General features: G+C 33.9%; 1 protein-coding gene and 1 long non-coding RNA gene across 2 annotated transcripts; both read right to left on the bottom strand.

Moving 5' to 3' along the window:
* LOC127877049 (leucine-rich repeat-containing protein 74B-like) lies at positions 1 to 15,208 on the bottom strand. Its single transcript, XM_052422652.1, has 13 exons — positions 15,001 to 15,208; positions 14,505 to 14,716; positions 12,218 to 12,250; positions 9,670 to 9,783; positions 8,713 to 8,806; positions 8,483 to 8,532; positions 7,588 to 7,666; positions 7,115 to 7,200; positions 6,611 to 6,805; positions 6,277 to 6,372; positions 5,293 to 5,553; positions 4,865 to 4,950; positions 1 to 733 (listed from the first exon to the last, which is right to left on the bottom strand). Exons 1-13 carry the CDS (start codon positions 15,206 to 15,208, stop codon positions 550 to 552), a joined length of 1,698 nt encoding a protein of 565 aa, XP_052278612.1. The 3' UTR covers positions 1 to 549.
* A 3,026-nt stretch (positions 15,209 to 18,234) lies between these two features.
* LOC127877245 (uncharacterized) lies at positions 18,235 to 19,537 on the bottom strand. Its single transcript, XR_008048312.1, has 3 exons — positions 19,445 to 19,537; positions 19,158 to 19,229; positions 18,235 to 18,985 (listed from the first exon to the last, which is right to left on the bottom strand). It is a non-coding gene; the product is annotated as an uncharacterized LOC127877245 (long non-coding RNA).
* Between the last annotated feature and the right edge of the window lie 6,109 nt (positions 19,538 to 25,646).

The following is a 25,646-nucleotide window of genomic DNA, read 5'->3' on the forward strand; positions in this document are numbered from 1 at the left end:
ATTGAAGAAAACATGTGCACACAAATGAAATTAAGCAAACTGTTTGTTGATGTTTTTATTGTAAACAACGTTTCTGGACGTCTATGACAGAATAAAGTTGATAGGAAGCAGGAGTTGTTGAAGTTGCTCATGTCCATATAACAAATAAAGTAAAACAAAACGCGAACTGTATTAGAATCAACAATTTCACATAATAACGAAACACGTTTTTCCAACGATAAGCATAACAATCGATATGTACTTATATCAACTTCAGCGAATTTAAAGTTGATAATCTTCTATTTGGTTGTTTCTGTAGTAACAGCAATTCAATCATTATCATGAGAGATGATCCCGTCGGTATGAGTGCAGATAATTAGACCCGCGTCATCTATAAATGCGTTCTGCCTTCGCGCAGTTTGGTCAGGAGCTACAATGTTCGCTATCTAAACACGTCATGTTTAGTGATGTCATCAGCGGTCAGTGTAGACACTGACCAGACTGTGCGAATGCAAATTCGGGGGCCATGAATAAACTGGTATTTCCACATTAAAGGTTTACTTGACAAATTCATTTCATCTTAGGTCCATTCAAAGGAGGTAATTTCCGCGGTATTTTCTCTTCTCGCGGAATGCTATCCGCGACCGCAAGCGGTTGAGATGATTTCTTGTCTTTTTCTTGTTCTCCTAATAAGGCTTCTTCTTGTTCATTAAAAAGGCTTTGTTTTAACCGTCGCTTGCCTTTAATAACTTCCCTGATAAACAGAAAACAATGAAATGAAAAAAGTAAACTAATTAAGCTTTGTCTTGAACGCAATGACATGACTTTTACTGACAGTTTTATTAATTTAAATTAGTATTTACAAAGCGACGTATATACTGTTTTGAAAATCAACAATACTATTAGCCATGTCATTTTGCATATGTTAATTAGTAATATAGGCAGATACATTTCTATATGCAGCACAATATATATTTTGACATATATAGGAAACAAATCACAAGGGACGCAGTGTACTTCGCTAAAATGTCTGATGATCATAACGATGTTACAAATCAATAAGATTATCATACTGTTTTAAAGAAAACATACATGCAATATTTAAATATGCAGAGTGCAAGTTCTAGGTCCATTGTATGTCTTACAAGAATTTGTAAAATGGTTCACTTAAGATGAAATTGTCAAGTATAGGAATATGATCTAAATATATCAGCACTAAATATAACAGCATATAGTAAGGAAGCCTGGTCGATCATCTTCACAACAGTAAAAGGAACGAAATACGTTTTAAGAGAGGAACACTTAGTGCATCGACATATAAAGCAAAACAAGACTGTATAAATTTAACAAGCGAAGTTATAAAATCTCATATGAAGCATAAGCTCAACCACAGCACCAAGAAAAAAAACCAATATAACTGCGCTCACGTGAGTTTAAAAAACAACAATCGTCAAATATTTATAGTTATGGGCATTTTTCACCGTTGAATTTAACAGGTCAAAAGGGTAAGTTAAAATGTGGTATTGACAAATTATCTGCAACTCATCTTGCTACTAATATTATATTCGATATTGTACATGACTGTACAGTCCTCTAACTCGAGCGGAACTGTCTTTTTATTAGGATCGGAGTTAGTGTTCGTGTGTCGTGTGAACAACTGCACTCTAACTAAATTTAGATTCACATCGTACATCGAATCATTTCTGTCGTCAGCTGTCAAAACGAAACTACGGTTGATATTCAAATGCATAATTTTTTTCTTTCCGGGATATTGCTTTAGTATGTTGATGCTGCACTAACAAATATATGTGTATATGAAGTGAAAACATCAAAAATAAACAACGGTTGCGATAGACACCTATAAACATGACATTTATTGTTAGATGCGCATATCACTTTAAACTGGTAACATAGAAGATGTTTTATTCAAATGAATCAGTTTTGAACTTCGAGAGATGTATTCAAGTTCAACTTTATGACCTAGTTTTATCGTACAAAGATGACACATTTAGAATTTAAAATGTTTTGTCTAAGGCTCAAACTTGTCATCTGGTTTAAAACACATTCTGGTTTCATCAACGTTTGATGTAAAGATAAATATTATGACCAGGTTAAAGGATGATTCAATAACTATAATATAACGTGTATGGTTATAATAATATCTTTCTTAGATATGATATAATGAAATATTTTGTATTACCTCACATGACTTGAAATCAAAATTCGGTCCATATATCGTATATATTGAAAATTATTTTGTTTGCTTAGTTGGGTGTTTTGCCGTTGTTATCAGTTAGTCAGTCATATAAATGCGATAAGTTGACCAATTCACATGTTTCCTGTGATAACTGGTTTACACATTCTAAGTGCACATACGTGTACTACTAACTGCCGATTACTTCGCAGGTAGATGAATATGACCATAGAAAAGTATGTGATCGGAGATACAACCCGAGATCCTTGGATTTGCAGTTTGTTGTAAACTTTGGTTTGAAGCCTTAATTGTTTTTCTACCGCAAAGCTCGTTACCACTTTGCTTGCAACAAGACGTTGTTACTGCACACCGTGCATTGTGTTATATATTTGTTGTTAAGGATTATAAAATAAATTAGTACATAATTATTGTAATGATCTTTTTTAATCTTTTCCTAATTTTTCTCAAAATCATCATCTTCAGCTACAGAAAATCACCATCCTCAGCAACAGCAAAATGAACAAACAACCCACCCAACCATCTTGTTCTTGTAATTAACATGATTAGCAATAACAACACCGTGCATCGACTGATTAGAATAGCTAACCTTGATCACTTCGGATCAGGTGAGCTTAAGGTATGAAGCAGACAAAAATATAGAGCCAGTGAGGAATCTTCCTTACAATAGAGTCATATCATCTTGTCCGGGTGTAGTCCTAGATGCATTATGTAAGGTTAGTTTGACATAAATACGATTGTTCTGTACAATTTTTGCGTCAAATTTTAAATATATATTGTTTATCTTATTGTATGTTGACAACTTAAGACGTTATTAACACACTGAAAAACAAATTAAATATGAAGTGCTACGTATATAACATTCAAATGTACATCCTCGATACTTTTTTCTCAACGTTTTTTAAGAAGTCATATGGCTAAGTTTTTAAAATTAATACTAAAATTGTATCATTGTATCCTGCTATACTTAGCTAAACGGAAAATTGAAAATATTAAATATTGCCAAATAATACTTACATTAATTCTACATGGTTGTCTTTGTTCGAAGTGAGACAATACTTACATTAATTCTACATGGTTGTCTTTGTTCGCAGTGAGACAATACTTATATTAATTCTACATGGTTGTCTTTGTTCGCAGTGAGACAATACTTACATTAATTCTACATGGTTGTCTTTGTTCGCAGTGAGACAATACTTACATTAATTCTACATGGTTGTCTTTGTTCGCAGTGAGACAATACTTACATTAATTCTACATGGTTGTCTTTGTTCGCAGTGAGACAATACTTACATTAATTCTACATGGTTGTCTTTGTTCGCAGTGAGACAATACTTACATTAATTCTACGTGGTTGTCTTTGTTCGCAGTGAGACAATACTTATATTAATTCTACATGGTTGTCTTTGTTCGCAGTGAGACAATACTTATATTAATTCTACATGGTTGTCTTTGTTCGCAGTGAGACAATACTTACATTAATTCTACATGGTTGTCTTTGTTCGCAGTGAGACAATACTTACATTAATTCTACGTGGTTGTCTTTGTTCGCAGTGAGACAATACTTACATTAATTCTACGTGGTTGTCTTTGTTCGCAGTGAGACAATACTTACATTAATTCTACATGGTTGTCTTTGTTCGCAGTGAGACAATACTTACATTAATTCTACGTGGTTGTCTTTGTTCGCAGTGAGACAATACTTACATTAATTCTACATGGTTGTCTTTGTTCGCAGTGAGACAATACTTACATTAATTCTACATGGTTGTCTTTGTTCGCAGTGAGACAATACTTACATTAATTCTACGTGGTTGTCTTTGTTCGCAGTGAGACAATACTTATATTAATTCTACATGGTTGTCTTTGTTCGCAGTGAGACAATACTTATATTAATTCTACATGGTTGTCTTTGTTCGCAGTGAGACAATACTTACATTAATTCTACATGGTTGTCTTTGTTCGCAGTGAGACAATACTTACATTAATTCTACGTGGTTGTCTTTGTTCGCAGTGAGACAATACTTACATTAATTCTACGTGGTTGTCTTTGTTCGCAGTGAGACAATACTTACATTAATTCTACATGGTTGTCTTTGTTCGCAGTGAGACAATACTTACATTAATTCTACGTGGTTGTCTTTGTTCGCAGTGAGACAATACTTACATTAATTCTACATGGTTGTCTTTGTTCGCAGTGAGACAATACTTACATTAATTCTACGTGGTTGTCTTTGTTCGCAGTGAGACAATACTTACATTAATTCTACATGGTTGTCTTTGTTCGCAGTGAGACAATACTTACATTAATTCTACATGGTTGTCTTTGTTCGCAGTGAGACAATACTTACATTAATTCTACGTGGTTGTCTTTGTTCGCAGTGAGACAATACTTACATTAATTCTACATGGTTGTCTTTGTTCGCAGTGAGACAATACTTACATTAATTCTACGTGGTTGTCTTTGTTCGCAGTGAGACAATACTTACATTAATTCTACGTGGTTGTCTTTGTTCGCAGTGAGACAATACTTACATTAATTCTACGTGGTTGTCTTTGTTCGCAGTGAGACAATACTTACATTAATTCTACGTGGTTGTCTTTGTTCGCAGTGAGACAATACTTACATTAATTCTACGTGGTTGTCTTTGTTCGCAGTGAGACAATACTTACATTAATTCTACGTGGTTGTCTTTGTTCGCAGTGAGGTATTTCATAACCTTCTCAAGAGCACTGTCAGTTATGGGATAACCGTCTCGCTACAAACGGAGATCAACATCACACAGCTTAAATATTACCCAATCTTCTACTGTCTGTCCTTTATACGTTCAATAGGGCAAATCAGAAAAGTATCATATAATTGTTACATCTTTCAAACCTAAGTTTTAATAAGAGAAAGACAATAAAAAGAAGGATATTTTTATTCATGTCAACCTTCTGAAAGATTTTGCATACGAAAATATGGCTGTACTGTTATAATGTGTTATGCTTATGCCGATTTATTATTCAACATAAAAAGCATAGTACTAACAATTGATTTCGAATTAAAATTGATTACACATTTATACTCACATCTCAACAAATGTACGCAATTAATGTACCTCAAAGGCGAATTTCATTTCCTCCTTGCTAAGCCTGTGCTCTCCATCGATGCCCACCTTCAGGAAGAGGTGAATAGTTTTCAGATGCTCCTTCATGTACTTCAGGATTCGTAAGGGATCCACGTTGAACACGTTTTCGGGGTCGATCTCTCTGACCGGACCCTTGTGGAGAGGCAGGGATCTCTCGTAGTTCGTGAAGAACAGTCGCTCGTCCTGTATTTGCTTCAGAATTCCTTCAAACTCCTTGTCTACTACTAGACCCTGTACACCACCGAAGAAAAGCTTTAATAAATATCAGTTTGTATCCGCGTTTATTATATAGATGCATGTACTTAAATTTCGTCACAATATGCAGGAGCTAATCAGGGACCACTTTTTCCGCTTAAATTTGATTGAGAAGAGCCCTTCAAACGTAAAATAAAATCGGAAAGAGTCGTCTCTGATAAGCCTGTGTTAACTGCGCAGGTTAATATATAACAACAATTTACGGATATGCATAAAGCAACGTGTTCACAAGGCGATGCTTATATCCACCACTAATAAGAAGAAATTCAGTTGGTAAGGTAACATTTCACGTTTTCAATTAGTGTAATACTGTTATGGTTAAACTTGAAATGAAACTTTGTTATGCTTGGTGTTGAAAGTCATTTAGTAAAACATTTTGAATTGTTATCTCATAAATATGCTAATTCAAAGTTAGAATACATGTATATAACAACATAAAACAATATAAAATGTAAACATAAATAGGGACAACAAATATATTTATTAATCCTTAATAGATAATCAACAACGGAAATGCGAAATCGTCTTATTGAAACAACTATATTACATTTAATTAGAAACATAGTTTTAAATAGACAAACAACAACAGCCAAAAAAAAAACAACATCGACAACCACAGAGCTGAGATCAAAATCCAAGGTTTATCATTTTTTCTTACTCCAATCTTTAACGCAAGATGGCATAAGACGGCACACGTACCTGGAGGTCAAGCTCCATCAGGTTGCTCTCTTTCGCCTTCAGGATCTTGGCGAGCAAGACGCTCGTCATGGCAGCAGTTATGGGGTTTTCACCAAGCTGTCGTTATATGTATGTAGAGTCAACAAACCATAGTTTTTTCACATTTGCTTAATTTATGAAATAAAAGTTTACACTGACAGTGTCGTACTAGGTGTGTAAAAAATAATTTGCGGGTATGTTAATTGAAAACAAGTATGGTTAGTGATAACAGAATAGAGATTCATAATCGTTTCTTTTTCGCGACATTGTTTTTGCCATTAAATGATATAATGCAAACAACGCATTGGTTGCATACCTTAAGTACCACTAATGTTTTGTTCTTCTCTAGGCCCTTCATCAGTTCAAAGAGAGCTTGTTGATGTATTCGGTTGTTAGCCAGGTCGAGCGACTTTAGAGTTGTGTTATTTGCGAGGGCGTTCCCCATTGCTACACACCCTTCGTAACCAAACCCGTTCCAGCTCAGCACCAGCGTCTCTAGCCTAACATTGTTCTGTACAATGTATGACAGTCATTTCTTAATAAACAATACAGAAAGCTATTGTCGTTGTTAAATGTATAGACACACAAGTAATGTTAAATGAGATTGGTACGAAACTGAATAAGATTTTATTCAGTATCAACGCTTCCAAATTTAAGATTGTCTCTTACTGGTTTTCATCAAAGCCGTTTAAAAACAACGCCGTCTAATAAACTGTACAGACGTCCTTCAGGTTATATAATTGAAAGACATTCCATGTTACCGGATCATTGACATGAGGCCACTGGTCAAGGACTGGTCATCAATCCTACGCATACCTACCGCCAACCCTTTGGCAATGCCGATTGCTCCATTTCCTCGAATATGGTTCCAGCTGAGGTCAAGAAATTTCATTATCGTGTTTTCACCTGTAACACAAACATGTTTGTTCTAGTGCATCATGTATTTATGTTTCCTTTCAATTAAAAGGCCACATTTAAGAGAAATAAAAATACATACAATTAAATACATAATTAATTCCAGCATGGAAAAGTGTCGAAAGAGACCATTGTACGGCATTATTAACACATATTGTATCAATTAATGCCACGCTAAACCTTTGGTTGAATTTGATATCATATCACGTATTGTTTTGAGCAGTTTTCACATGAGCTGCTTTAGGCATGTCATGACATGTTTACATGAATGTGGACTATGATTTTTGTTCAGACGTTGCTAGACATTGGCTGGATTATTTTATATCGTATATTCAAAACTCTCCTTATTCAAATAACCTGCTCAAAGTAGCGACTCACTTATTGCTTTCCCCAACTGCACACCAGATTCGCTAAGTTTGTTCCCGCGAAGAATGAGGATTTCTAAACTGTTGCTGTTCTGCAATTGTATGACGCATGGTAAAATAATGAGCACTTGTTTTAAATTAAATAAAGTCTGTAAAACCACATGTTCGCGTCGTGTGATTTAATGTACATTTTGTATATGCTTTATAGCATCAAGTTGACGGAAACACGCATATTAATGTTGCACAAAGCCATTAACATTCATTTTAATACGCATGCCGAGTTAAATCAATGTTTTTCGTTTATTGACGCAACGCAGCTAGCTATTAATGATTATGTCAAGAGTGATTTAAGGTTAATGCAATAAAACACTTTAACAATGTTATTTAAATCAATTTAGTAAGAGGATTATCGTAATCGTTTTTGGACATTCGAAAGTCGTTTACAAATCATAACGCGTTAATTGCTAGATCAATCCGCTCGTTTAAAAACATCTAAATCCATTAAGGCAAAGTAATTTGTTTCCACTAACGTCTACAAAATATGGTAAGTAGGACATCAACACGTTTTTGTTCGTAACTTTTCTTTAATAAACACAAGTTATTTTTCACGATGATGCTCGATGAGAAGAAACTATTTGAAACATATATTTTAATGTAAAAATTCAATTTGCGAATATGATAGAATGTGGCAATGTTTTTCGAAAACACGAAGTCGAAAAGAAAAAAAAGTTAACATAAAATCTAGGGTATGTTGAGTTAGTTGGAACACAACACTCTAAAGCTTTTTGAAACATGCATGATATGTGGATGTGTGTAATGCACTCACTATTTTCCATTTTAAATGCGCAATGACTTGCATTTAACATATTATCCTTTAACTCTCTTACTTTAAAAAAAAATTCACTCACCTGAATAAGATCTGCAATGGCTTCATGACCAACGTCACCTATGTTATTATCTGCAAAAATAATAACCCGTTAATATTTGTCAAGACTTACTTTTTTCAAATCATTTAGCATTCACTAAAATACAAGAGAATGCAAACGGCATGAATAAGAATATAAAAATATGTCTGAGATACAAAACAGTATGCGCGGTTAATAGCCGTCAATAAAATGTACAACTTAATTTCACTTACTGCTTATGTCTAGTCTATGTATGGTTTGTACTTTGGTGATGAACCGTGTAAGAGCCGTCAGAGCGTGAGAACACAGTCCGCATCCACCGAGAGACTGTAACATACATTTGAATCGTGCTCTGTGAAAAGGGGTTTTAATACATGTGCGTGCAGTCCGCGCAGGCTAATCAGGGACGATAGTATCGGCTTTATGGTATTTTTCGTTCACAGAAAGTCTCTTTTTAGCAAACATCCATTTTGGCGAAAAGTGTCTTCCCTGATTAGCCTATGCGCACTGCACAGGCTTATCTGGGACGGAACTTTACGCATATTTATTACACCCACTTTTCTTAGAGCACGGCTCATTTGTAAATAAGAAATACAAATCTCAATCACGTTGATCGTTCTAACAAGTATCATCGATGTTGTTTCTAATACAGTCTTTATCATACTAATATAACAATACTATACAACGAGTAAAATTGCAGCAAAACAGAAATCAGAAATATCGAAAACATGATCTGGGTGGTATTCCATAAACATCTTAAGTGATTTCTTAAATAATTTCACTGAAGTTCAAAATTACAATGTTTTGTATTTCTTTACTAGGTAAGGAATCACATGTTTCTTTTTGGTATTCCTAAAATAACATTGACATAATGGTGTTATTTTGATATATTCTTGATGCGAAACCATTGCAATAGGAAATTAAACACTTAAGAAAAATTTCCAATTTAAGGATAATAATAAAATTGAACTTGAATGCTTCTGGAATACGACCCCTGCATCAGAATCTGCATCCAAAGAAACGAATGCGTTTTCAAGCAATTATTTCTTGTTTATTGCTTCCTTGGTTCGGAAAACTATTTGATTATAATTCTTAAAATCAACAATCTGTGGTTGACCAATTGCGACATATTGGTTGGCCAATGCCCACATAATGGTAGGCTAATTGCTTCATATGGTATTTCATCTTACCAGGTCTGTCAGAAACGAGTGAGTTTGCCCGAAGTCAGCCACAAACATGATTTGTGTGGTCGCCATGTTGTTGCCATCGAGCACGAGCGTCGTCAGGGCGTCACTCTCCCCCTGCTGATCATAACATAATACAATGATTTAAAAAAAAAGTCGACACCTAGCTTGTGGTTTTAGGGTAAACTGTATTTTGAGTCGAATGGCTTACGTAACGAATGCGCACTGAATAAAGGCGCATTGCGAAAAACGGGCTGAGAGAAAACGTTTCACAAATCAGCATTGAACTCCGAACATGCGACTTATTGACGACATTTCCGCTCTGTTGTCGTTTTTGATTCAAACAAATCTGTTCTAAAAAGATGTTACCAGAAAAAACTTTAAGATATAAAAATATATAATATATAAATCATTTGAGTAAAGCTATGGTTATCAAGCAACAAATCAACAACCATTCGAATAGTGTTATGGCGTGTCAAACGTTGCACAATTCAATGTTTTCATATGTATGCTGTATATTTGTATATATATGTTGTATATTTCCATTTGTGTGTGGTATCATTGCATATATATGTTGTATAAATTCGTATATATATGGTAAAATCCGATATATGTATTACATAACAAATATATATTGTATAATTTCATATTTATGTCCGATATTTTCATATAAATGTTCTTTAAGTTCATATATGTATGGAATAATTGATATATATGTGGTATAATTCTGATATTTGTGTTGTATAATTTTCAAAATATGTGTGTGTTATAAACTTGTATATTTGTGTGCAATAATTTCATATGTTTGTTGTAAAATTTTCATATATATGTTCTATAATTTGCATCATGGGAAATATTTTGAACAGGCTAGGCTGAAAAGCGGAGATGGCTAAATCCCGCGTAAAGGGCTTTATGTGGAAGGAAAAGGACTCATAAATATTAAAGCTGAAATTTCAATAATGTTGTATGGGTTATTTATTTATATAAGTAGTACATTTCTGTTGTATCTATTGGAAAATATTCAAAATAAAAGGCCCTTTCCGTTTATAGAAAACCCTGTCATTGGAAAGGGGCACTTCCCGCTATTCAATCATACCGATTTGAAAAAAAGGATTTCATCGGACGGAATCACAATCATCCTCGTGGAATGTAACCTCGGAGGTGAAGGTTTTTGCAGGAAACTTAACAAATACAATTTAATTAATATTTAAGTTATTAACAATTTTAGAACGATTTTAACATATCTTATGGCGGTATATGGTTTAGTAAACTTTACGAGAATCGATCGGAATTTGTTCGATCAGTTTATTTGTTAGAATTTCGTAAAAAAGTGCTTATCATGTGAGCGCCTTCGAGATGGAGAACGATAAGGTGTTTAAGTTAAAAAACATGTTAAATTAAAAATAGGGTCGAAAAAGCCCGGTAGATTTTGGTTCGAATAAGGCTGAAGCCGAATAGACCCAGGTATTAGGGATAATGGGCGCCTGTTTAATGTGAAAAATAGAACTCATCGTGACGGTTCATTCGTGAAGAAGACACATAGACGCACTTAACGCTCGAAAAAAACCATATCCGCTTTTTAGTCATACCCGTTAAAATTTTTCCCATGATGCAAATTATAGGACATATATATATGAAAATTGTACAACAAACATATGGAATTATTGCACACACATATGAAAGTTTAGAACACACAAATATTTTGAAAATTATGCCACACACATATCAGAATTATACCACATATATATCAAAATATTGCATACATATATGAACTTTTAGAACATATATATGAAAATATCGGACATATATATGAATTTATACAACATATATATGCAACTATACCAAAAACAAATGGCAATATAGAACATACATATTCAAATATACCACATACATATGGAAACATTGAATTTTGCAACGTTTGACACGCCATATAGTGTTGAACAAAATGCTGAATGGGAAACAAAAGTTACATTATGTGTCTTACATAAGAGTCCATGAACATGGATTCTACGTCGTAGGATCATCTAATATTAAAGGTCTCTTGTCTTTATTTACGAACACATCATAACTCTTAAGAATAAAGAGTATTTTCAGACATAGAGAAGTATGAAAACTTAGTTTTACTTTGTGTTTAAAAATACTTTTATGAAGGCTCATGCCAGAGATCGATACGCTAAACGATCAAACAAATTCATCGAAAACAATATCGTCAATGTGTATGCTATTTTAACAGTGTAATTTTTATAGTGATATCAAATCCGAAATCCAGAAAGATAAGATAACATTATCCGCAGTATTGTAGTTGCTCCTTTTGCATATGTTTTTCTAAAAAATTAAATCATCTTATTATAGTATTCAAGCTTTAGTCTATTTTCACACAGTTAATGATTTACTAGTACGTTGGAAAATATATGTATAAACCTCACTTCTAACCGACTGCAAAACTGTCATAAGTTGTGTCGGTGGTTTGTTGTTGTTGTTGTTGTTTTTGTTCCGAAACTACTGCGATTTCAATAAAAAAAACGTTTGATAAAATATTACTGATTACAGTTACCTGTTTATGGTTACTGTCGTTGATATAGTATTCCTGAAAATAAATAAGAAACACAAAACGTGGTAAAAAGAAAATGTATAAATAACTAAAATAAGGCATACATTACTTCAGGCCATGATAAGAAATAAGGACAAGTATTTCATGGTCTATGTTTACATATGGTTATATATATATTGTCAAGTTATATACTAGTAGTTCTGTACATGTTCGCTCTATTTAAACAATGGAGATACATATTGTTGACCATAAACAATAAAGCATAATTAAATGTTACGTTTTACGATTGAGTCAAATGTAAAAGTAAAGTATGTAAGCCTTAAAGTTACTATGAAAGGGACCTTTTCACAGATTTTTGTATTGAAGTTTGTCATCAAATGCTTTATATTGAAAACTGTAAAAATGGATTTAAAAAGTTCATGTAAAAAACAAGAATACAATTAAAGAAAGAAAAAAAAGTAACCCGCAACTGGGATCGAACCACAGACACACGGAGTAAAAAATGATGAATTTTATACTTTATATAAGCAATCCTCGCAGTGTTACAAAATGTAACGGCAACAACAGAACTATCTAAATTATTAAATTGTTTCGTGTTTCAATACTTTATAATGTTCATGTTTTTAAATCGTCAAACAAGCATATAATTGATATTTTAGAGCATGGTAAATGTTGAGTATTACTGTTTCCTCACAAATATGATAACTAAAACGAACATTTGCGAATCGGAAACGTTCTTTTTTAAATTTTGTCAATTTACAAAAACGTGAAAAGGTCCCTTTAATAATAACAGCTTTTTATCTTCATATATTCTTTCGATGAGTTGCTCTGATGAATGTGACAAATCATTAAAATTCAATTAAAATGACATTTCTAAAAAAATCGACCTTAGTCGGGCCAGTGGGAAGACAAGGAGAATTATTTCCGGATATTTTTATTTTTATTCTATCACTTATCTATCACTAACCAGTTATTTAAATTAATCGGGTATAACATCTACATTTTGTCATCAAAATAATTAGACGATTTACAATGAAGGCTTCAATGCCGTGAATTGTGGATAGATTAGGTTACAAAATGAAAAATTGAAACAGCTAATAGCGCATTATTATAAGAGGTCTTACAATTTTGATTAAATTGTATACAAGTGTCAATACACCTTATAACACTGCCTTAATCAAAGTTCTATGGGTAGGGTCGCGTTTCATGAAATAACACTTCACATGTAATCGAATACATCCCCTTTTATACCACAAAAATGAGTGTTTTGAACAAGTAAACACTCAATGGACAGTTACTGGATTTCAAACGTAAATATCGAGCTGTTATGTACTTTAAATAATTGCATATTTTAAACCAATAGCTTCTTCATTTTGTTGAACTGATTTTAAGGTTTGTGGAAGATAACTTTTGAAATGATGCATGAATTCACTTTGCATAATCATCGTTGTGCATACAAAGCTTTCTCTGCACTTAGAAATTCTAGTATCTTATGCTCGGTCAAGTATTGCTGTATGTTTTAGTAATTGTAATTATCAAAAATCAATAACGTTAAACCGCTTTTCCTATACCTGTTTTCGATTATTTATTTTCAATGTTATAAAACTTACGGTAAATAATTATTGTCATAAAAATAACACGTTTCAAATTGTATACACTATGCCGTATTTAATTGATAGCTATGTTCACCCTATTTTTGAATTATCATATCAGATAAATCGCCATTTCACTGAAACGGATAATAAATTTGTTGAATGAGATAATAAGCGGTAAGCATTTTATCCTGTCGCACATCTTGAGGTCCTTATAAATTACACTTTCTCACAGTTCGCATAGCTTATCAAGTTAATCTTATATCGACAGCACAGACAAACAACGCCAAATATCAGTTGGAAATATTATTTAATAGTTATGTCAATGGCGACCATCAGTACGGAGCATCAAATGCTCGATTGCGACTGATTAATTATTCACGTTAAATTACATCCGAAATGATTGTTTTTCGGATTGAAAATGATTGTTAACTCAAAAGAGACACGTCAGAATTGAAAGCTATGCATAGACGTCGCGGTTAAATGTCGTCTCAGTTACGGTATTTGACGCGGTAAAAGACGATTCACAAATGACAAGGCTCTCCATTGATGTCTTCGTTTACGTTCTTTAAGCCTTTGTTACAGCGATGTTATCCGTTATATTTATATTTTGAGGATTTATTGTATACCGTTCAGATGTAAAAAAAAAAACATTAACAATATAAAAAGTGAAAAAAAAATGATCATAAAAAGCATACCACGAGCGCGACAAAGAATGCCTTTATCTCCTTCGGACTCATGTTCAAGTTGCTGGCCGTGATGGTCCCTTTTCCTAGCTGTCTCGCCAGCTTCTGTATTGGTATCAGCTTGTACTTCTTGCAGATCTTCTTGTATGTTTTCACTCCGGCGTTCTCTCGTGGACTGGACCCTCTCAACGGGGCGGGGCGCCGAGAGGGCGAACTGCTTTCATCTGAACGACACGGACAAGCTTTAGTACGAACTAATGAGTTCTTTGAAACATTTTTTTGAAAACAAGCAATACGAACCATTGTATACTTTTTGTTCGTGTAGTAGGGCTAATTGTATAGGTCCGCATATCATCTATGACTACATACATGTACTTTATGTAAAAGTAAAGTGCGTTTTCTTTTTCAGTAAAATTCAAGCCACATATCAGAATTTTGTTGAAACGATTTAAAAAAAAAGTTTTGCACACCGATTGGTTTCGAAAAGGTTATCAATTTAAGGATCTACCATCACTGCTGTCAAAGAAGTGGTCGTCATCCAATCGAGACGTCCTCCCTTGGATCTGACTTAGTCGCGACCCAGTCTGGCGTACCGGAACTGTCAGGTCAAGGTGCGACAGTCGAGATGGTTGGCGACTTCCGGCCCCGTGCGTCTCGAAGGAGACCGTCGCGGTCCTACGAGGCAACAGAAGTGGTGGCGCGAGGCGGTTCGTCATGTTCAATACCTAAGCGTTAAAGGCCATATTATGAACACCGGTGAAATAAGATAAGTATTATGTTAAGGTGAAAATAAGCACTAAATAAAATCAATGACATGACAAATGTAATAAAATACTATAATATTTAACAACATAGAATACAGTAATATAAAATAAAATACGATAAAACAATACACAATTAACCTTTTTGATGTTGCTTCTATTACAACAACAAAAGCTATTCCTCAATATTTTATTTAAATCACACCACTTCCATGCACTTCTTCGACCGTATTTAACCTTGTGGCATTTAAACACAGGATACAATATTATGCACTGTAAATTATAAACAATAATATAATTGAAGTGTCAGAGCACTAGATAAAGAATCAAACTCAGTCTAATAATTCAATTTCTTCGATGCCCTACATCGTCTTTACTCCACGCCGAACTGGCTAAATAAGTAAACTCAATAAGGTCACCTAATCTGAGTTCGATTAACCGACTGCGAATGGAAGTCTTAACAGTGGCGTGTGACCTATCACCTTGAGATCATTTATTGCATAAAGCAATCGGGCTCTGGATTATCTAAATTCCATAATCTCATTTCAAACTTCATATACTCGCATTGTTTTAAGCTCTATGTACGTTATATACGGTTGACATGAGTTATGTATATTTTGCGTGACATGTATGGAAAATAAGTTTCAAGACATATACTTATTATCACCTTTATAAAATGAAAATTATTGAACTCAATAATGAATTGTATATTTGAAAAAAAAAACACTCCAAGGTATTATTCAGCATATGGTCGTTGAAAATATATCAGACGAACTGAAAAAAAGTATTCTGGATGTTATATCATGTTTTTCTTTTGCAATACGATTAGTCTTTAAGAAATACAATATTGAAAAATATTGTTTTCATCGCTTTTATTCTCTGAGATATTGCCAAAAACTCACTTACACTTTATTACACAAAACGCCATATTTTTGCAAATATGGAATATTTTTGCAAATATGGAAACACAATTACCGTAACTTTTTCTAATCATGTCTTTCTTCTATACATTACTTTGAAAAAAAATTGTTTGAAAAAGTTGTTACTATTGTAACCGATATAGAAAATAGTTTTTATATTTAACATCTTTTATTTGAACATTACAATATAACCTATTGAAACAATATTATCATACACTGAGAGTAATCATGATATTTGAATCTGAGTCTCTAAATGCCCATAAACACTCAGAATCTACGAATATTTCGTACAATATTTCGACAAATAAAGTTAACACATAAAAAATCAATGGTACTTATAATAACCAAAATTTAAACGCTAGATGTGGCCTGGTAACATAGATTTAACGCGATACAAAATGCTCGTTTTATTTTTGTGTCACAATATCTTCCATGCAAATTTCTAATTACATATATTTGGTGATAAACGTAAAGTTAATAATTAATTATGTCACGATACGTCATAAGCGTATCGTGATATATCGTGATACGGCAACACTGTATCGCGATATGTATCGCGATATTTTACAAAATGTATGTCTGTGAAGAAAACAACAGAATGACAGGTTTTACAACTTAATTGAACTCAATAATCTGAAAACACTGGTATCATTGTATGACTCGAAACTGTTATGAATAAGTACAATCATTTTCTGACTATAACCTGTCGAAAGGTTATCAACATAAGTTCCCACTCTGGTTTAATGTGGGCAGATGTGACGGTAATGTATGACATGCGAGTTCGGCTGGCCCATCCATCTGTGGTTGATGCAACTGTCTTCGCATTGGAGAGACAAGACTTAACTCGGACTGCTGTTTCTTGATAAATATTGGGAGCCAGTTTTTGAGAGAAGTATGTTCGGCCTGGCAAATTTACAGAAGTTTTTGCAGGAAAGGGATGTTGTGTTTAGTGTAGCAAGAAAACCCGCACTAGTTGAGCTGTGTTTGATTGCCAATAGTTTGGGTTTAGAGCTAGACCCTGATGGTTTGAAGGAAGACCGAACTGAAGTGTTCATTGCTAAACTAACGTGTGAAAGCCTGTGTCTACGAAATCCGTATCGGATTATTGGAACAGCTAACCTGTCGTTTGTGCCACATTTTTCTATTTTTGACATTTATAACCATCGTCTTGCGTTTAATGAGTTCGACCATGCAAAACTGCGGGACTATCACCATATGGAGGGTTACACCATGGCCAAGGACGGTTTCGTTGTGTATTTGGAATCTGTTCAGTATATAAAACACAGGTAGCGTAATGTCATACATTATATTTTTCTTAAGATTTTACATTTATGTGTGTAACTTTGTAACACTCGATCTTTGCCTTGGACTCGAACCTGAGACATTTCAGTCTCTTTGCAGGTGTTGTACACATTTAATGAGTTATCCAGTACACTTTAACTTGTGTAGCACAAACATCATGTATCAGTGTATATGTATCATTTGTATGCCTAACTCCTTAAAACCACAATTAAAATGGATGTCCGTTTTAATAGTATTTTATATCTGCATGTTATTAGTAAATAATGATCATTTCATTACCAATAATAATATGTTGACAAATTGTGGAGCTGTCATTACACATGTGATGTCATTCGGTATAGGTTATGTTGCCGTCAAGGCACATGTGAAACCCCTAACCATTGACAAGGACCCTGTTAGTAAGAAGGGATATTACGCATGTTAGATAATCCTCAAAACATGTGATGAAGGATCCATTCATTCTGCATACTGAACACGCAAAGGAGGGTAAGAAAATGTATTTCAGCCTTTTCCTACATCATTTATTTACAATAGTTGAGAAGGGTTATAGTAACATTTAAATTTAGAAAAATACAAATGACTGTATTTGCATTAAAGTGCACATACGCAGAATAATTATTAATTGCAAACTATTTAATAGTTTAATATACAATATTGGGCATTCAGAAAATTCTGTGTTTAAACATGTAATTATCCCAGCAAACTACTGAAAACAAAATATCACCATTTGTTAAATGCAAGCATTTTTATACTGTTTCTGTGGCTCAAAATATTTTACCCTTTTCCCCAAGAAAATTTTTCCAATTTGCTTAACATTTTCCCAATCAAAAAATTACAGCAGAAATTATTATTATATGTCATAAAGTAAAGTGAACAATTGCTTGGTTTGGTTTTAGGACAAGTGCCTCAAAATACTTAAAACAAATGTTTTATACTGTATTCACAACCTGTTTTATTTTATTTTTGGCTCATGTCTCATTTTTTTAAATAACATGATTGCATACGAATTAATTTATTCCAGAATTGACGGATGCTGTAGACATGTCGTAGCCACCCTATTTGAAGTACTAGACTTCATTGAAGATTTTAAAAGCACCAGCTGTACTTCAGGGCCGTGTTTGTGGGTACGCCGTGCATCTCAGGTGGATCAACTTGGGAAAGTTATATCTGCTGTTGAGATGGACACTTCAGTAACTGTTAACTCAAGGTATTAAATCAAAAATGCTGTTTAAAATAAATATTTCTGATTAAGAGTATTACAAAAGAAGACATAAGCTGATTAAATAAAGCAATTATTAATTAATTACATAAAAATACTAAGACCAAATGTAACACTGGTGGTATTTATATATTAATTATACCTAATTATATTGTTCCACGAGTGCGGGTTCGTTAATGTTCAGGAAGATTTAAGACATGTAAACCTTTTATAAGGTTGTTTTATACTTTATTATAGTGCTACATATTAAATATTCAATATTCAATGTTGAATTCCAGATATGAAGACAACCTGAAATTAATAATAACACAAATTATAGTAAAATAACATACATAATACTATGATGGTCATCTAGTGGCTTTTATACAAAGTTGCATAGAAAACCATATAATGATCAATATAAAACATACATATCCGCTTTTATAATACATTCATGACTTTAACAATATTTCAATATTCTTACCATTTATGGAATGGCTGCTTTACCCTCACACACTGATCTTACACACAGGATTCTCCGTGAAGATGTTAAGCTCTGCAAGTTTAATGCATGTGCTAATAAAGCATACAGAAATAGTGACTAAGATAGGAAAGAGCAATTATGAGAAGTGCTGCCATTTTGCCAAGTCGCGGAAACACATTACAAATTAATATAAATGCACAATATATTAGATAATTACTTGTACAACACAAATCAATTAGCAACAATCTTTATAAAAACACTATTGCAACCAAGAGACTTATACTCACCTCAAAGAAGCACGGCTCTTAAATTACATTTGAAAAAAACATGTCCTTCCAGCTCAACCCATGTAATACAACTGCCAGAGCGGGAAAGAAAACTTGCCCAACAGATTCAATGTACAGGAAAGAAAACAGGCTAAAAACAACTATGCACACAAGGGAGCCAACTTTTAAATAGAATTTGTGACTGGTTACACAAACTTTAATATTAAGACCAAATGTTAATGTTTTTGGCTGTTGTTTTGAATGATTTTTTTCACTAGGGTGTTCATGTACAAATTGTAATGGAAATTTATTGCATGCATAAGAAATATAAAGAATACCCGGTATGAGTTGAATATAGGGACGTTTATCTTGCAATGCTTCGATAAACTTCTCTATGTTAAACACTTATCGTTAAGAATAAGAAGTCTTTTTATCATTTTCTACGCTTTTGTTCAATTAAAGATAATAAAACACACTTAAGTCGAAAATCATTAAACGAGATTGCGACAAAAAACTAAATCACATAATTTTACTGCAAGTGTTTGCTTTATTCAACAGTGTGTATATAGCCCAGTTTATCCCATTTTGTCCAGGCTTTGTGAAGTTGGGAGGAAATATTGAATTAAATGTCAGTGACATTCTTGGTCCATTGCTGACTTTATAATTCAATGAACAACGTGCACCTCAGTTTTGTAGTCCAGGGATGTGTCATAAGAATTTGAGTTGGTTGAGCTGTAATAAAACGTGTATCCCGGAAAAAACTACTTTTGGAAAAAAACACTAATCTGCTGGTACAAATAAAGCTGACCCATTTATAATCCTTCAAAATCACAAACTGTATCAACCGTTATGATTTAAAGTAAGCTGTAAGCTATCATTGGTTGATATAATGGACCAGCGTTGTTTGTACCGGGGTGATTAGTCGGTTTTTCTAAACTCGTGCTTTTCCGGGATAAGTCTATTAGCACAGTGCTGTAGCATCTTGTAGCAAAATAATATATTTTTACAGCCGAGGAACTCCAGCTCCCATTTACTTGCCGCTACTTATCGACTTCCAAATTCCTGACCCTGATGTATTCTTCAACAAACTCAAGGAACTTCAACCTAGTGCATGTGCACAACGTGCCATATATGATTGCTCTAGTAGTTCCAGGCCACCACCACCACTTAAGTGTGCAACTCTTACAGAGAAAACTCAACAGTTTGTCCAGGATCATGAATGCGCTCACAGTTCTTGTAATTGTTCAAACATATTTGTACACTACACGTTAATGTACTCTTCTTTGGAGTGTGATGACATTGAGAAGTCCGCAAGAGGTCAATCCAAGAATGATAATTGGCATAACATGAGGAAAGGTCTATTGACTGCCTTAATTTTTCATAAAATTATTCATTCTAAGGATCCGGAAAAAACTGCCAATTCTGTACTTTTTGGAATTAAATTTGATAATACATATGTTCCTGATCCTATTAGTTTTGGACGTCGTTTTTACTACAAAGCTCGTGACATGTTTATTAAGGCACACCGCTTTAAGCATCGCCTTGGTAATCCCAAAGTTAGTGTTCCAGGATTGGTCATTTCAAAAGTAGATCCATTCTTGCATGTTCCCCAGATGGTGTTGTACATTGCAAACTATGTGAGAAATTTCTTTTGGAAATAACATGCTTGTTTAAATATAAACATTTTCATCCAAAAACTGCACTTAAGTTGTCAAAAATTTGCATTGAAAGTGAAAACAAGATTTTAAAAATGAGTCCTTCAGATGGGAGTTACTGGTATAGAAAACTGTGTATTAGTTGGATATACTCATAAAGGTATACATAGTGTGCAAGTTGAATTTGACTCTGCATTTTGAGAAGCAGCTAAGTGTTCTTTGTACAAGTTTTATCACGAGTCATACTTTCATGTTATGTTGAATAGTTTGCACTCAAAGAAGTAATGCTATAAACGTAGAAATCTAAAATGGAGTTTTTTTAGTTTGCAATGTACAACCCCATCTGGGGAACATGCAAGAATTATGTCTCTGTGTGAATATATTTGTTTTTAAATACCTCATGTCTTAATAGTCTAAAGGATTGATTATGCATCATTTAATGCTGATGTTTTTGTTTTAAATGTGCATGCTATTATTGTAAATGTCGGTTAATAGCTTTTCATAGCTAATGTTTCTTTGTTACACATATACCGACTTAAAATAAAATTTGATGTGATTTGATTTGAGTTTGTTGCTTACATCAACTGTTGTATACTGTTAAAATTACCAGTCAGTCAGTTTATATTCAGTTGTCCGATCTAAATAAGAATATTTTAAACTGTTATGTACTTCTATTACTTTATACTTTTTAGTGATTCCCAAACAGGTTAACAATCATTAATCATAATTATAATTAATTTTCCATTTTAATAGAACAAATGTGTATGGCAGTAAAAATACATATTTAAAAGATAGATAAATGAATGTCAAACATGAATATCTGATTATTGATAGGGATACTCAACTCGTATTATGTATAGACTCATTCTTTATTTATTTACACATACATATGAAAATAAAACATTTTATTTTCGAGTTTCCACTGTTTCACAGTATTTACTAACAGCAAGTTACCTTGTGAACTGATTTTAACATCGATACATAAACAACTTAATTGAATATTTGTTAACACTGCACAATAGATCAATGTGCAGGCTAGATGAAATAAAACAATACATCAATCTTATAGTCAATCTTTTCTGATGGTTCACTCAAATAAAACGTTACATTCTTGCTCTATTAATTAACAATATTTTTTCTAACAATCTTGTGTGAAATTTAATTTCCAAAAATTGCACATGTACTTATAATATCGAAAACTGTTGCATGTAATGTTTTCACTATACAGGATTACCTACTGTTGCCTTTTTGACATGTTTTTTTAATGGGTTTTCCCGCTGCACAACGCATAAAATATGGGATAGTTCCGAGCATAACTTTACGAACACTTCCCCTCAAATGGGCCCGTGGCGTAGTGGATATGGTGTCCGCCTAGATCTTCCCCAATAGACACCAAGTTCTGGTTCTAGTCCGCGGAAACGGACTCGAGAGCGTTTCAAATAAGCCTTAGGGTTTCGATGCAATCGAGCGTAAATACATAGGTTTTAACTAAATGGGCCCTTTTTCATCGAAAGGTGAACCTGTTAGCACTCTTATCTATATATTAGGTTTGTATACTTCTAAGGGATGCTGCTCTGTAAAAACAGCTCATAATCCACATATTATGTATGTAGTTAAGCAAGGCAAGGTTGGAGGTTACACAAAACTGCAACAATGGTTGTAATCTGGTGCAATAAGTACCTGAATTTTATTAAAAGGAACAATTCATGAAAGAATTTTAAAAGTTTGTATTCTTCTAATGGCTCTTTCTACATGAATTCTTACAGATTCTATTGACCGGGACCTATTAACAGCTTTGCTGCTTAAGCACTTGCCATGGGTAAAGGCAGGGATATTGAGGGTAGCTAGTTTAGGCAAAAGCAAATGTCTTATATTGAAACCTCTGTCTGCCATTATATCATCCCCTTCTTGTACATATTGTAAAAACTCACTATCCTGTACAATTTTTGCATCAGTAACTGAGTCTGTATATATTTTTGAAAGGAAAATTATTGTACCAGATGGAGAAATAGCTATACGCTGTTTAAAAGTATTTGAATGTTTGTAGCTGGACCAAGTTACTTTCTGTGCAGCAGGTCTTATCGGTTTTTGTATAAAATACTCTGTACAATCAATAATGGCTCTTGTTCGTGGGTATCTAGAAAAGGGCAGAGGGAGGTTTACTTTAACAATATCGCGGTGGGGCCACACAATTAAGGGTTTCAAACATTGGTGAAGCAGATTTGTCCAAGAAATAAAAATCCTGCTAATGTGACTTTTTGACAAACCAAAAAGATATTGTAAATGATCATAACCAAACCCCATTCTTATTTTAACAAGGCACTAATAATTCAACAAACAACACATCTTTGTTTTTTTTCCTCCCTTGAGTTTTCATTTTTCTGGGTATGTTCGTATATTTTCCATCCCAAAGCTTTATGCGTTGTGCAGCTAGAAAAGTCCATTAACAAAAACCATGTCAAAAGGGCAACAGTAGGTAATTCTGTATAGTGAAAACGTTTAGAATCTTTCTTTAAAATGTTGTTAATGAAATCATTAGCTATAGTATTATTACCAATGTCTTGATTAGTGAATGGTCTTGATCAGAAGCAACCAGATCATGGAAAAACGGCTAATTTTCCAGTTGGTTCAGATCATTACTGTCAGTCAAAGGTGCTGATGGTGAGTGCTGAGCAAAATTTAACTTTGTCTTCTTGGTGGTCCCGCGCTTGATTATTGGAGAGGCTCTTTCAACTGGGCGCTTGCGTGAAGATGATGTCGAATTAGATTCATACATGGCTGGAACAGGGTCAGTAGCACCAGGCAGGAAATGCTGAAACATAAATTAAATGAGTGGTCATAACAAGATCTAGCAAATAAAATTTTCTTTTTATGCTCATAGCATGTGCCAATTTTAACTTAGGGTCAGGAAAACAACTAGCATTAATGGCCACTTAAGTACAGTTTAAGTTCAGTATACAGTACAGTACAGATTGCAGTTGATTTGTTCAACAATTGATAACTTGTGACATAAAGGTTATGAACAAGAACCATACATGTCAGTTAGTGCCATGTTAGTTATTATTCATTTAAAACAAATGTAAATATATTTTTTAAATCCTTTTACTACTGGTATTCAAAATTGTTTTTTTTTTACCCAAATCATAACTTTACTCTTCACAACAATAGGGTTTACAAATATCTAGGTTCGAAAACGCTTGGTACGAATAAAGACATACAGAAGGCTGTAATATTTTATTTTAAATTCCGCTAAAATTCAAATTACACAAATAAAACTAATTAAACTATCACCTTCAAACATACGAAGTGATGCGGACGAATCATGTCCACTGATAAATCTTCGTGTGGTCTGCCGCAGTTCTTGACCCACAGTTTGCATCGTTCGATTGACGATTTTGGTTTGGGAAATGGATAGAAAAATACATCTTTCATATGTGGCCGGTCTTTGTATATTGTGTCACTTGTGCATTTTCCCCAGTTACACCGTTTGGTTACCATATTAAAATGGATAAGTCAGCGATTTGAAAAAAGTTAAGTGTATAAAACACACAAAAATTCGCGCCTCGCGTAGGTTTGTTTGTACCGGGATCACGTGACCTTAATATTGGAAAAACCCTAAAGCGGATTTCCGGGACTGACGTCTTTCCGCATGTCATCAATGATATATTTGTTTAATAGATCTAGTGATGCACATGGCTCAGGTGGAAATAAAGGGATATTTGGAACCAAATATACCGTCAAGGGTTTTCTGCTTTTTAGCAACAGGTTTTGTTTCATCCTCTTTATCTTTTGCCTTTGGCGCACTTGATTTAATAGCCCTGCTGAGAGTCGGATGACGGCGTTCTATGTGTGTTTTCAGATTTGAGGTACCTCCACCACTCGTTTTAACGTCCAGATTGCAATGGAAACAGAATACAACATATTCAACTAATTGATTTGACTGTGTATTAAGTTTCAGGCCAAAATGTTGCCAAATATCACTTTTCGCTTTCTCGTTTTTCACAATTTTATACTCATTGTTTTTGTTATATATAATATAATAAAGTCGAGATATACCGGTAACGTGTATAGATATAATATATACGCTCACACACACACACGCACGAACACCCGACAGAGAAGATGGCGGAAATAGTGGAGAATGAATTGCGGGATCATGTGACGTCACTTCCGTCGTATGTGAGAGACACAACCGACTTCCTAAACAAAATAACACAGATACAGCAGCCGTTACGAGACGGTACCATGAGAAGAGGCCCATGCTGCAGTAATTGAAGCTCTCAATCGGCGAGTGCAACCGGAAGTACCAACCAACGACATGATCACAATGATGGACACTGTTCTAAATAACAACACCATTTCATTCAATGGAGACCACTACATGCAAAATGAAGGAACTACTATAGGATCGCACTTAGGTATAAATTATGCATCGACCTACATGGGAGCCTGGGAGACAGAGTTATTTTCAAAATCAAATAAACATCCAATAGCCTATTTCCGGTTCGTTGATGATGTTTGGGGCTTGTGGACACATGGTTTGGAGGCACTTAAGACATTCCATGCGT

The sequence above is a fragment of the Dreissena polymorpha genome, chromosome 4 (genome assembly GCF_020536995.1).
Source record: "Dreissena polymorpha isolate Duluth1 chromosome 4, UMN_Dpol_1.0, whole genome shotgun sequence".
NCBI lineage: Eukaryota > Metazoa > Mollusca > Bivalvia > Myida > Dreissenidae > Dreissena > Dreissena polymorpha.

Excerpts from the sequence above, each read along its gene's own strand:
- LOC127877049 (XM_052422652.1), bottom strand. The coding sequence starts at position 15,208 with ATGACGAACCGCCTCGCGCCACCACTTCTGTTGCCTCGTAGGACCGCG. Across the intron at positions 12,251-14,504 it reads CATTCTTTGTCGCGCTCGTG|GAATACTATATCAACGACAG; the intron begins GTATGCTTTTTA and ends ATTTATTTTCAG. Across the intron at positions 8,533-8,712 it reads ACATAGACTAGACATAAGCA|ATAATAACATAGGTGACGTT; the intron begins GTAAGTGAAATT and ends TTATTTTTGCAG.